Here is a 15,183-nt window from a genome sequence, read left to right as displayed (position 1 = left end):
TTATAGTGGAAGGTCCTTTATAGCTTTTCCATGGAAATAGAATTGATGAAGTTTATTCTACCCTAAAGAACAATTCTTAATTATCATTGCCCCAATTATAATACATTAGGGTCCTTAATTTTTATGATTTTATGAGCGAAAATTTGCTTTAAAATCCTATGAAATAAAATTGGACATTTTAGAGACCTATCCAGCTGCAAAGTAAATTAATTCATTCAATGAACATTTAACAAAAGTTACTATATTTCCTCAAATAGTTCATAGTAGGAAAAAAAAAAAAAACACTACCAACATGCATAATTAAGTATGGTTTGGTAAGTGCTTTAAAAGAGACTTGTGTATAAGAGACAATTGCCTGAGAACAAACTGGAATAGAATTGGGTCCTGGGCACTTTTCCATTGCCAGAAAAATCGACACACAGTCACTTGTACTAATCAATTAAGAGATGTCTCTCTAGGATAAGCCATATGCTAAGCTAGCAACCAGATTTTGTTAAATTTTTGAGAGATCTTAAAATATTCTCACCAAAATACATATGTTTAATTAGATTAAAGTTTACCAACTCATGATTTAAAATTTTAAGCTGGCAATTTAGGATAAATTGATTTGAAAACTGATGAGATAGCACAAATCTTTACCTTCCCATTTTTATAGCATAATTTTTACAATTATCCTCAGAATAGCTATTCTTTAACTTCCTTTTACTGGGAAAAATAAAATAATTTTTATACCTTACCTTTCGTTTAAATAATTAATGCTATAATTTAAATGTTATATTTATTAAATTGAGCTACTCTATTATTATTCTTTCAAATCACATAGCTTATAAAGTAAATGTGTCTTGAAAATGGCAGCCAGAAATGCCATTTGTTGAAAAATGGTACCTAATTCTAGCCTTGATTTTATCCTGAGGAATACTTGTAAGGAAGGGAATAGAGAACTTAAATTGCTTTATAAAAAAAAAAAATGCTTTCATGGAAAAATATGAATCACTTGTTAAATAATAATGATGCATGATGTTTTATTTCATGAAAATATTTCTTTCTTCATCCTTTATTTCTTTAATTTCACAATGAAAATAAAAAGACATTTATGTGGAATGTTAACATGAGTCCTTCAATTTAATTTTAACTTTCTACCTATTGCTATCTGACTCAGATAATAAAAAGGAAAATTAGTCAATAAGAGAGAGAAAGATTTTTGACATTCTCTGAGAAGAGAACATAGCAAGACTGAAAGGAATGTCAATTTCAAAATTATTTCCTCAACAATATGGGTGAATATATTGTAATAAGGTTTGTGGACAGTCACAAATGCAAGCTGATCCATTACTTTGTTCCTGCTTTATAATCACGTGTATTTTATTCTCATCTCAATCTTGGAGAAGATGACTATTGGCAGGAGATGAAGCCAAAGACTCTGAAACTAACATATTAAAATATGCCTTATATTTATCTCTTCCTATAAAGCCTTCGTTAAGACTTAAGCTAAAAAATGCATCTTTCTAAACATTCATTGGGGGGGGGGATTACAGAAAACAGAATAAGCTATGAATTTAAGTTTTGATGTAGACAATAAATTACAGAACAGAAGTACCAGAAACCTCATGTCCCCTGCCAACAAAATGTACTCTTTTGAAAATGATGGGCTTCATCTAGGGGTGATTAAAGCTGAAACCAATCCAGTGATTCAATAATAGCTTACTATGTGATTGAAATGGATGCCTCTACTTCAACTGGGAGAAAACTTTGCTTTTAAAAAATAGCATTATTTTTAAAAGTGATTCCAGTTCCTCATTAATTATACCATATACAAAATAAAATGTGATATAAAACATCAACCGTGAGTTTAATATGGTTGTTGAACTGTCTGAATTAAATTTGTTAGTTCTATCTTTAAGACATTCCACAGCATAGACCCTAACAGAATATTGTAATTGGACTGCAGCATCACCCTTTGCTTTAGTTGTGGTGTTCTGTGTGATATTAAAGGGATTTCCGAAAATATTCCAAAGTGTTGATTCTTCCCCAAACAGATGAATTTCTGATGATTATACTCTTAATTTTCCTACTCAATTCAGAAATACGTCCTTCTGATTTTAATGGCATAGGATGAGCTCTATTATATAAACAGATGGATAAAAAGACCTAAGTTACCAGATTTAATTTTTTAAAAACTACAACCATGAAAGAAATATCATTCAATATTAGTGAATAAGGAAATAAATGCTGAAAAAAATCTTGAGATAAGACTTTTGTTATTTAAAAATTCTTATGGATTAAGGTTTCTCATTGAGCAACACACAATGTGGGAAAACCAGCAAATAATAAATAAGTAAATTGAAATTATACAAAGGCACTAAAGAAAAAACAAACATATGTCATATCTTGTGACCTTTGAACAATTCAAATATTTATGGTCCAAAACCAATTTCTCTTAGCCAAGAGATAATTACCCACACTAGTGTTTATACAATAGTCAGTTCTCTCTAGAAAAACACTATTTTAGGTTAGACACCATGATATTTATGTTTTGCTATACTATAAATATTAAAGTTTTCCTAAAGAGTTTGTCTTATTCAAAATTTAAAACACTAAAATCTCTCCTATATGAACTTGCATTAGGTTCAATACATAGTAATATTACCACATACATTTATGAAATGGGTTTGTGATGAAACTGGAAATTAAAGTAATAATTCTTCATTTTCAATGACCAACTAATAGATTATCATCTCTAAAATCCATTTGCTTGGAAGAAAAGAGAGCTGGTAGACAGAGATTCTGGAACCAATGATGATATCCAGCCTTATTTTATAAGAGTCTTTCAAGAAGTAACTATTATTTTTCTAAAGAGAAAATTAATATAGTGGTAGCCCACAGGTACAGGAGAATGTATTAAGTTAGGTGAGACAAGAATGATGGAGGGACACCAATAAGCCTGTATTCTCTGTGCCTGGCTGCTGAGAAGGAAGTTTCTCCACTTCTGTAGAATCACACACTGTAACCATATTTCAGAAATATCCATCTGAAATGGGCAAAGGGTCTGCACTGAGAAAACATTGCACTACGGCTCAACATAACAATCCTAAACAATAGGATAAGGGGAAACTGGTGAAAATGTCACTTCCTGCATTCTCCTGAGCGTCCTGAAATCAGTGATTAGGCCCATCTCATCTTTTCATGGCTATAAAAGGTAGAAATTCAGAAGAGAAGCTAGAGAAAAAGTCGCAGATCTCTCTGCAATCTAGTGACGCCTCAACCCTTCAGTTGAAAGCATTCAGACATGGACTGAGCATAGACTCTGGACCACATGTGCATAAATTGAAATCAGTTTTCAGAGATTATGGTAGAAGAGATGTGGGCCACTAATACCCACTTGTATGCTACTGAGCATCTCCCACTGATTCTTATATTTTAGACAAGAGATCATGCAAAAATTTTATTTCCCAGATCATACTAAAATAAAAGAAAGTAAATTCATAAATCAGTGTTCAAAATACCACCTGGTTGGCAAACACTAACATTTTAACAAATTATGATAACAGTATTTGAAACACTATAATTATACCGAAAAAAAATAGGCTTAATGCACTGAGATAAATTACCTAAATAAATATCATAAAAATAACATGAAATGAATAATTTCATAGGCTTGGTAGTTGATTTCATTTCGATTCTGATATAATCCTCCATTTGGCCTTCATTTGAGCATATGTAATGTGCTTATTAAACAAGAGGCTTTAATTTAATTTACCTACTGAAGCAGAATCCTGTAATTTTGTAATTAATGACTCTTAGTAGCAAATCAAAAATGCCCTAGAGGCATATGAAAGCAGCTGGGTCACTGGAAGTGATCTCAATCCTCCCTCTCATTCATGAAGGTATCATCAGTGGCTGGTGAGAATGGACAGAGTTTTAGCCCATGTTAGGATCTAAGGGGCAAAGCTAAGTTGGATACTCAGCTAACATGTTTCTACCCTGTAGAAGCCGCTACTAGTCACCAAGTCTTGACCAAACTGGCCAGATGTCCTCATGCAACCCCATTTCCCCTCTACTCTTTTGATCAATGTGAAAAGAAGTGGAAGCTCTTGAATATTACAACCACTTAAAATTCCAAAGAACAGAGATCTATCCAAATCTGAATTAAATTTCCCAGGCCTGCTTTACATTGGACTGGACAATTCTAAGCTCATATTTAGCCTCTGGTGATAAATCAGTGATGTCTCAAATTCTATTCACCAAGATGCTTTCATCATGTCATTCTAAACTAAGAACAAAAATAAATAATAAAATAAAATAATAAAATAAAATAAGAACAACATTTTAGTAAAAGCAGAACTTCAAAACAGACATTTCAGAACATATAATAAAAATGACACTAAAAACATAAAATTCCCTCTGCTTTTGAGCCAACACTGACCTTCTGTTCCAAAAGCAATGTGTTTGTAGGGATTGCTGCAAAAGCCTTGTAGCTTGACTTGGTCTTGTATTGCTAGAATGAGTAACCAGAAAGCAAGAGTGGAGATGAAAAAGGAGAAGAATAGAACATAATTTTAGACTAGTTTTGCCAAGTTAAATGACATGTTATCAAATGAAGAAAACAATAACTACAACTTGTTTTTGACAGAAAAAATTAGCTTACCATGTTAATATTTTATTAGAATGAGAAACAAAGAAATATCACAGTAAAATATCAGCCTAGGGATTATAGACAATTATGTGCTATATAGTCTCAGAACTTAACAACATCCATTTCTACAAAGTTACATATAAATTTCTCATGAGTAGTATGTTGCTTATAAGAGTACTAGCCTATAAACATGGGTGGGATGTTTTTGGTTTTTTGCTTAATTCTCAGAGGAAAAGGATTATGGGATGCCTGGGTGGCTCAGTGGCTGAGCATCTGTCTTTGGCTCAGGGAGTGATCCCAGAGTCCCGGGATTGAGTCCCACATCAGGCTCCCTGCATGGAGCCTGCTTCTCTCTCTGTCTGTGTCTCTGTTTCTCTCTCTGCCTCTCTCATGAATAAATCAATAAAATATTTTTAAATGAAAGGGATTCTTTTTTATAGTACCATAATCAACTAACATTTTGCGTATAAATTTTATTGAACCCTTGGTATATTTTCTTGCATCATTCATAAAAGCAAGAGTCAGAATACCTAAAATTTAGCAGCAATGTTTAATAAGTAGCATATTTTGAATAGAACTAATTATCAGCAATTTAACTCCATAATGAAAAAGCTAGAAAGCCAAACTTTTGATCTTAAACACTTTTTTAAATTTCATCATTTCTTGCTCTTCTTAATGCAGTGATATTAATGAATCAAATGATAAAACATCCTGACTTTTAAATAAAACTCAGAGTAATATAGGTCAGTTTTGTGGATTATTTGAAAGAGAGGGTTGAGCATGAGGAAGTTGTATAAATCATAATACTATCATAATCAAAAGCCCCAGTTTTGATATTGCTCTGGGTCCCAAGCTGCTTAATCAAGGTCAAGGCTGCCATCTCTTCAAAAGTCCCTGTCTCAGACAGTTTCCCCAGGGGCCCAGAGCCAGCTAGAAATTGGCACATGGTTCCAAGCTGTCCTAGCCCCCTGGGCAGACCACAGGATCTATAGAAGAAGACATGATAGTCAAATAAAACAAAGCCTTGAGTTTTATGAATATAATTGAAGTAATATTCTATTGAAATGATGTGAGGAAAGTAAGATAACACACTCATTTTCCTTAGAAAGGAAGGGTGAAGTAGAGAAAAATCATAATGCCCACCCTGGAGGAAAAGTCTCAGGTCCCTTCAAGCCCTCGTGTCTATATTAACCCTATACTGCTATAGTCCCCATATGACATATTTTGGGTAATGACTGAAAATGAAATGCATTCTCTTTGTGAAGAATAATGTCTGGCACTCATTAATAAGCAAATTATATACATTGCCTCATTTAGTTTTACAGAAGCCCTATAGCTAAAGAACCGTTAGGGAAAGGAGGCATGGTATGGTCAGGCGACTTGTCTAAGATACACAGCCTGTAAAGAACAGAAATAGGTTTGGAACCCAGGCCTGTTTGGATCCAATATCCATACTTTCTCTAGAAGATAATATTTTTTTCTCAAAGAAAATCTAAACAGACAAAGAATGCATAACAGTATATCAATACTCCATGATGGTTTTATGAATACTTAATTGCAATGATAGTTTGAATAATAATAATAGCTAACAATTACTATGAGCCAGGAACTACTCTGAAAGCTTTATGTGTATTATCTCATTTAATCACCACAACTAACCTATTAGGTAGATTCTATATCATATCCAGTTTATATATGGAAACTAAAATACACAGATGTTAAGTAACTTATCTAAAGCCACAAGGTACTAAGTCATAGCTGGGATTTGGATCTAGACATGCCAATCAACAACTGTGCACTTATGCACCATAGGCCCTTGCCTCTCATGTCAGTATATACAACCTATTTACATAGGTTTGTTCTTCTATCCCCAACTGCCTTAAAGCATATAGTTGGACAAGTCTATACAAAGAGATATATTGTTATTGCACACATAATGCCATAGAATCTTAGACTTAGATGTGATATTGAAGGCCATTGGTTCAACCCCCTCATCCAAGATATGAATCTCTCTGATCAGTCTGTTCAGCCACCACGTGAATACTTGCTTACCTCCTAAGACAGCATTTGTAGGTCTAATTGTTAAAAGTGGTACAAAATTCTCCCTTACATTGAGCCAAAATATGCTTCCTGCTAACTTACTCCATCGGTCCCTCGTCCCCACCTTGGAATGATGATACATGTAAAGAGTTCGATTCTATATGAGAGTTGCACTGCTATTTCCACAACCCCCCCCCCCCCTTACTGATCCTCAATTAAAGAATGTCACTATCCTCATCACTTTCTTCTGTCAATATTCCTTTAAATTTTGACAAGGTGCATATTGGGGTACCTGGCTCTGTCAATTAAGCATCTGACTCCTGACTTTGGCTTGGGTCATGATCTCAAGGTCATGAGATTAGGTCATGCTTAGTGCGGAGCCTACTTAGGAGTAGGAGCTTCTCTCTCTACCCCTCCCCCACTCACCCGCACAAATGCACACTCTCTAAATAAATAAAATCTTTTTTAAAAAGTGTATGTTTAACTAGATGTAGTTTTAACACAAAGTATAATATAGTCACCTTCATGATATCAACAACAACCCAATTAATACAATGAAGATGATAATATTTGGAACTTTCTCCTTGTTTTTTTTTGTGGTGAGTTTAGAATATACAGGAGAGTGAAGTTGGAGTCATTTCATATTTTTGGACCACACTGAGTGTACTACCACCTTAAATCCCTAATGCTTTCATCTCTCTCTCTCTTTTTTTAAACATTTGTTGAAATTAAACTCCATCCTGTAATGATGTTTGTTTGTTTGTTTGTTTGTTTCTCTAAATCCCAAAATAGTACTTTAGGCACCGTCTCTACCCAGTTTCACCTGATTAGTTTTGGTTTGTTATTATAAACTATGAAGATAAGAATTTTTATATTATTTCATGTGCCATTTTGTTAGGCAAGTCATTTTTATCTTCATTCAAGTCATATACCAAGGATAGGGAGCTTTTGCCTCCTGGATTCTACCAATCTGGTGAACATCAATATATCCTGTAAGTCTATTTGTATATGACAGTTCAACTAATGGATTCATTCAACAAAATATTATTGAGTATCTATTTTGTGACCTACATTGCTCTAAATATTAGAGATTCAGCAGTGAACAAAACATCCAAAGCCATTACTCTCTAGAGCTTACACCCTAATAAACAGAGACAAACTACAAGAAAAAAATAAGAAAGCAGAAGTCATAGTGAGATAAATAATTCACAGAAAATTAAAACAGAGTGCTGGAATAGAAAGTGGCCTCAAGGATGCTTTAGATTAGGCACTCAGAATACATGTGAGTTCACAGAAATATGTCATTACACATCCCATATCTCTCCTTATTCATGATATCATGAAAAAAAATCACAAAAGCTGAACTTGAGAGGCAATTCAATAAACATTCATAGCTTGAAGAAAATGTCTGGCTTTCAGTCATAACTGCTTTTGGAAACAATCACAAAGAATATAGGCAATGATTTTCAGAATTTACCTTCCCTTTTTTGTGAAAAATAAAAAATATGGCTCAACTTCTTTTTCCAGCAAATCTCCTAGCTCCCATCATTTACAATAGAAGTAGAAATTTCATCTGTTTGAGATACAGTTAGCTAGACCAGAAGACATGAATTTAGAGCATATAGATGTTTCCTTCCTGTTCCTCATCTATTGGACTTTATGTGTCTTTAAGACATATGTAGTCTTTCTTTTTCAACAAGAATGTGAAAATCATTCTTGTTGACACTAGAGATATTTTTGGGGTTCACTATATTTCTTCAGGTTTCTCTTAACAATATTCTAATTTAGAACATATTTCTTCTTTAGCATTGCAAGTCTTCCAGGTGTTAAATTTATTGGTTTTCCTTCCTTGGTTTAAAATTACAAATCACAGGGATCCCTGGGTGGCTCAGCAGTTTAGCGCCTGTCTTCGGCCCAGGGCGTGATCCTGGAGTCCCGGGATCGAGTCCCATATCAGGGTCCCTGCCTGGAGCCTGCTTCTCCCTCTGCCTATATCTCTGCCTCTCTCTCTCTCTCTCTCTGTCTGTCTGTCTCTCATGAATAAATAAATAAAATCTTTTAAAAAAATTAAAAAATAAAATTGCAAATCACTCTAGTCAAGGTAAATATAACTTGAATAGTAAGTTGTAGTGTTACAGGATGGAATCACTATCAGTTGATCAAAGAAGGTAGAACTGACTAGCCTGACCCCAAATCCAGCAAAAACTTTTATCTATTCAATTTATAATCTATGCTTTGGTCAACATTCAAAAAATATTTATTTCCTTTTTTACTTTTTATTTTTTTAAAAGATTTTATTTCTTTATTTAGTTGAGAGACAGCAAGAGCAAGCAAGAGAGAGCACAAGCAGGGGGAGGGGCAGAGAGAGAAGCAGACTCCCTGCTGAGCTTGGAACTCAAAGCACAGCTGGATCCCAAGACCCTGAAATCATGACCAGAGTTGAAGGCAGATGCTTAACCTACTGAGCCACCCAGGGGCCCCTCCCCCCTTTTTTAAGAGAGACAGAGTGTATTCATTTGGCAAGGAGGGGCAGAGGGAGAGGGAGAGAGAGAATCTTAAGCAGACTCCACCCTCGGTGTAGAGCTCAATTTCATGAGCCTAAAATCATAATCTGAGGTGAAATCAAGAGTCAGATACTTAACCAACCAAGCCACCTAGGTAGCCACATAAATATCCACTATATGACAAATCCAGGGTAAAATTTAGGTTTAGAAAAGGAAATGATATTTTACTACATAAGTTTATCAGAGCTAATGCTATTCATAAATTCTATTTATCCTAGATAATTGCAACATAAATACTGTCCCCTAGGGGGACAGCAAGAACATATCTTTCCCTTTCAGAAAATATTTCTCATCACTATCCTATCTGCTGCTGATGCCTAAAATTCCACCACAGGATCCAGTAATAAAGGACCCAGGAGATCTCAAAGCAAACTACACTAGTTGTCTAGTAGAAATTTGAACTCATGGTGGTACTCTAAGTATTAGTGAAGGGCAGACCTCAGATTACATGAACAACAAGAGAGAACCCTGGCAGAAAGCCTTCCTACCACCATGGCCAACTTCTTTTTCCTGATATATCCATGAGTAGAAATGAGAGCATTGCTCAAATGTACACTTCCTGCTCATCAATGACCATGCTCTGCCTGAGTCAGAATTTCCCTGAGACAAAAGCTCAGCCCACGCCCTGATCCAACTCACAGAAGGAAATTGCCCAGATATCTCCCTTACACTTGGATTACTGGGAGAGCATAATCTTTATAATGATCCTGAGGACTGAATCAGTGGGGAAGTGGTGGGGGATAGAGGAAAGGGAGAAATTTCCCTGAACAACTCTCTTCCCAGGACCCTACTCCATGGGTGATTTACTTTTTGTGTTTCTAGTACTCTAAACATACAATATGTTATTGTATTACAATATTTCGGCATCCCTATTAGCCTGATAGAAAATATCTTCTCTAAAAGACCTATTATTTCTAATATACCATCCTGATAAAGAACAGTTTTTGGTAAATATTTGTTGATTTAAAATGAGGTATTTTATTGAAAGCTACAGTAAGATTTAGAGGACATGAAGAACAAAATTTTAGTTCTTATCTACTATTCATGTCTTAGACACAGCTGGCTGATTAGAGACCCTCTTCTCCCTTCCAAGTACACCCTAAAGGCATTTCATGCTTACTTTTCAAAGTCTTTCAGTGATGTGAACTTCCACAATTAGAACTCATAACCTTGAATCCCTATTGTTTTTTGTTTGTTTGTTTGTTTTGTAAATCCCCTTTTGGGGTTAAACTGCACAAGCCCCTCCCTGAATTAAAATGAAAATACTCCTCAAGGAGTAAAAAAGGAAGATTTTGTCAATCACTGACACTTGAGTGTGAATCACTGCCAAACTCAATTCAGAAAGGCTAGCTGGAGAGAAACAAAGGGAATGAGACACTGAATTAGTTGGTACATAGATATAAGTGGTAACAGGAAAGGGAGAATCTTGGAAAATCTAGAATCTCCACAAAGGCATCAAAAATTGTGTACAAAACAGTGGGACAAAAAGAAAAAGAAAACAAGAAAATACATATATCTAGTTTAAATTATTTTATCATTTCACAAAGGATTGTGAATGTTGGGCAGCCCGGGTGGCTCAGCGGTTTAGAGCCACCTTCAGCCCAGGGCCTGATCATGGAGATCCAGGATGGAGTCCCACGTCAGGCTCTCTGCGTGGAGCCTGCTTCTCCCTCTGCCTGTGTCTCTACCTCTCTCTCTCTCTGTGTCTCTCAGGAATAAATAAATAAAATCTTTAAAAAGAAAAAGGATTGTGAATGTTTGTTACCCTACCTACAAAATATGTACAGATATATGATCTTCATCTTCACCACTAGAACCACACCAAAGCCATCATCATCACTTGCTTGGATTATTCCAACAGATTCCTAAGGTAATTTCCACTTTCACCTTCTTACAGTCTTTTCTTAACATGGCAGCCACATAGACATGATTGTGCCAATTATCTATTCAAAACTCTCCAATGGCTTCTTACTCAAATTAAAAAGCAAAGACTAAGTGGCCCACAAGATCTCACAGGCCCCAGCTTGCAGTTACATGTGTCTCTGATAACCTCAACTTCCTCATACAAATCTACTCTTGCCACACTGGCTCCTCTATCTTTGCTGAGCACTCTCTGTCATCAGCTATTTTTCCTGACTATATTCTTTTAAGGCACATCACCTCTTTGGATGTCACCTTCCCAAAGAAATCTATCTTTACTACCCAATATTAATTTGTGACACTATTCCTTACCCTGCTATACTTTTCTCCATACCATGTATGACCTGCTAACTCACAAGGAAATTTACTTATGGCAGTGGGGAGGTGGTAGCGGTAATTACTGATTATTTCTTTTTCCACCCAAGAATATAAACTTTCTGTGAGCAAGCATTTTTGCAAATTTATTTGCTGCAACATCCTGACTTTGAAACGTGCCTTGTACATAATAAGCACCTGATGAATGTGTCTCTTGAACGAATGATTTCCTTGAACCAGATCAACTATTTTAGCCCATTGAGGTACATTCCATATTACTAATTTCCCTAATTACATGTGGATCAGCAGAAATGGAGAGAATCACATAGAGACTGCCATCACCAATTTTTCAATGTGATGTATTTGGAAATGTTTTGATGCCTTCAAGGAATGAGAGTTTATAAATAAAAAACCAACTATAAACGTTCATGAAATATTAAAATGCTCCCAATTGACTCCCAAGCCATGCATCCAAATAGCTTTATGGTCGGGGCAAGCATGCCACTGGAGCCCTCACAGTTAAAAAGAGCTTCAAACCGGGATCCCTGGGTGGCGCAGCGGTTTGGCGCCTGCCTTTGGCCCAGGGCGCGATCCTGGAGACCCGGGATCGAATCCCACATCGGGCTCCCTGGTGCATGGAGCCTGCTTCTCCCTCTGCCTATGTCTCTGCCTCTCTCTCTTTCTCTCTCTGTGACTATCATAAATAAATAAAAATCTAAAAAAAAAAAAAAAAAAAAGAGCTTCAAACCATCTTCAGTTAATGGCAAATGTTTGAAGTTTTGAGGTAATAGCCTCCAATCTCTGTATGGAATACCATGGTAATTCCCTAGGAGAAAAATTTTAACTATTTTATAAATGAAGACCAAATATATTAGGAACTCAAATACAGCTCCAGGAATTAGTTTTAATGATATTCAGGCTTTCCTATGGAACAGAAATATCTCAACAATGTAGATGTTAATCAGAGTAGACTGAGCATCATTGATGGAGATTCTCATTCTGTTTAGGGCCATGATTATACTGTAAAATAATACTTTAACACTATATCTGAAATTAAAATATATCAATTATATCATACTAATACAGATTCAAAACCTTAAGATTCTACCTATGAAAAAGAAATATCAAATATGCTTCATATCTGAATTTAGCTCACTATACTCTAGCTGTTCCATTTTATTTCAATATCAAAGGACAGTAGGGCCCACACTTTGAACTAATACCCTTCATGCATTCATGTTTTAATTTGATGGCCATTTGTATTCTAGGACCTCTTTTCTTTTGGGATCTGGCACCGAGTGAAGCTGATCTAAATCTGAAGCTCTTGACTTCAAAGAGAGCACTGTGCTTGGATTAGCACCACAGTGGAAGAAGCAAGACAAGAAACAACCCATAGACGCATATGAATTCTTTGATATCCCAAAGCTTTTGTCTATTTCCTCTTATGAATCTATGAAATAATCTGAGCAATTCAAACAAAACTAGTCAAACATCAAAGGAAACTAGGATAAAATTTATCTATTCCAGTATGCATTTTAATGAATTTTTATGCTTAAGTTACAATTCCTGCAAATAATAGTTTGCAATAAAAAAAATGTAGGTGGATTTTTACCTGGAAAGATAATAGCAAGAAGCTAGGAAAAAATAAATATAACTAAGAACAGCATGTCTCAGAAAGCAACTATTTTTGCAGAAGTGATAAATTCTGCCCATTATAAGAAACATTTTTTTCAAAAAGTAAGTAAAATAGATATAATTATTCTTCATATTTTCGTGTTCATCAAATTTATCATGCACTTCTATAAACTGAATTTTTAACTTGAAAATTTTAAAAAGTAAACAAAAAATAAAGCAAATGCTGAAAAGTCTTCAATATTGGGAACAGTAAATGAGCTGGGAGAGAACAGATCTTCAACACACTTGATTTTAGGACAAAAAAGACCTTTACTTGATCAAAAGCCCTCTGGGCTTACTATCTTCCAACTCTCCAAAAATAGGACAAAACATGAACAAAGCAGAGTGAACCACAAACAGAAACACTTTGAAAAAGCCTCTGGAGTAAAATCACTTTTCACAAAGATAATAATTTAATTATATGGTACTATGGTTCAAGAAATAATTGTTAATAAATTCAGGAGACAGTAATGTTTATATCATAGGTTGTTTTTAATATATAACAAATTAATTCCATAACCACACATATGTATTGAAAAGGTAATCACCAGGTCATTATAAATAAGATTCTTAAATTTAGAATTATAGAAAAATGTTAGATTTTCTCTATCCCATTTGCTTTGAAAGTTTAAAATACAAGGACTTAATAATCTCTAAAAATACATTTTTAAATGACCTAAACATTATAGAAATTGATAATCCTGATTATTCCATAATGATGATTTCCTTCATAAGAATTACAAGACTAAGATGATAATTAATATGAGTTATTGCTTCTGTGTTTTGGTATATAATATGGAAAAAATAATATTACTAACTTTATAAGATCATAAAAAGTATAACTGACAGTCTCTTTTAATTTTTAATTTGTATGTTTTGTATAGTTCTTATATCACAGATGGCATATGTTATCTGTTAAGATAATTATGACTACAATTATCATTATTTGATGATAAGACCAATCATCTTATGTCTCTACACATACTCCTCTGGGTTCATCTTCTGTATATTTGGTCAGGTTATTTACTGTTTCTGAAATGCTAGCTCCTTCCCTCTTCATTAACTAAATCCTAAACATTTCCAGCAGGCCTGACATTTATTATAACTTCTCTCACTAGCCATACCCTATAATTTTACTTCTATAATATTGAATTCAGTGAACAATTATATATTATCTGTATTACACTATGTTAATATTGCCTTATACTTGTTTTCAAGTTTTACTGTAAATTTAATAACCCCATATAGCTTTTCCACATTATGTATATATATTTTTTCTTCTGCTGAAAAATACTTTTTTTTTAAAGACAAAGAATTATCACTTACTTTCCTTAAAACATACATACACACAAACACTTATCCCCCAAAAAGCTGGTATAGTGATGGGCATTCAGCAGGTGTTTTCTACATGCTTGTTAAGTTGAATTGTATTGAAACATCATTAACAAGATTATGTGGGTTGTTTATCTTTCCTGTTTTAACTTCATCATTCAAACAGTGACAGAGTTGAACACAATTTCCATGGAATTTGGAAGCTCTCAAACTGTTATTTCAGTGCATTGAACTAAATAAAAGTCGCAATCCCTTCCCAGTACAGGCACTTTCATAATCTTATTGTATTTATACAACAATAATATAGGAACTTTCATAATTTTATTTTATTTATACAACAATAACTAAATTCTGGTTCTATAAGATCCACATCCTAATTACTTGAGAATAGCTGGGAAGCTGGTATGCTCTAGAGCAGAGTTGCCCTTCTACCAGGAAAAGTGAACTCTATGGATCACACCTTCAAATATTTCCCTTCTCATATTAAAATAAATGGCAGTCTCTCAAGTGTTGGGGTTTTTAAGTGTTTTCATTTGAAATATAGTTGACACACAATGTTACATTAGTTTCAGGTGTACAACATGATGCTTCAAATCTCTGTTATGCTATGCCTACCACAAGTATAGCTACCATCTGTCACCAAAAGACACTATTATAATACTATTGACTATATACCTTATGATGTACCTTTTATTCTCATTATTT

The 15,183-nt window shown here is 34.4% G+C and overlaps 1 protein-coding gene across 39 annotated transcripts in view; it reads right to left on the bottom strand.

Moving 5' to 3' along the window:
* Positions 1–15,183, bottom strand: part of LOC112641773 (muscular LMNA interacting protein) — a 261,862-nt gene that overhangs the window by 93,564 nt on the left and 153,115 nt on the right. For 34 of the 39 annotated variants that reach the window (XM_025419064.3, XM_049092190.1, XM_049092172.1 and 31 more), the window contains one exon: positions 4,424–4,495. The exons of the other annotated variants lie outside the window; for them this stretch is intronic. In XM_025419064.3, the coding sequence (XP_025274849.3) occupies positions 4,424–4,495 (72 nt within the window). The remainder of the gene's footprint in view (positions 1–4,423; positions 4,496–15,183) is intronic. 39 annotated transcript variants of the gene reach the window in all.

This window comes from Canis lupus, chromosome 12, assembly GCF_003254725.2.
Source record: "Canis lupus dingo isolate Sandy chromosome 12, ASM325472v2, whole genome shotgun sequence".
NCBI classification, from domain to species: Eukaryota; Metazoa; Chordata; class Mammalia; order Carnivora; family Canidae; genus Canis; species Canis lupus.
The sequence above is the reverse complement of the archived record's forward strand: the minus strand, read 5'-3'. Positions and strand labels throughout refer to the sequence as shown.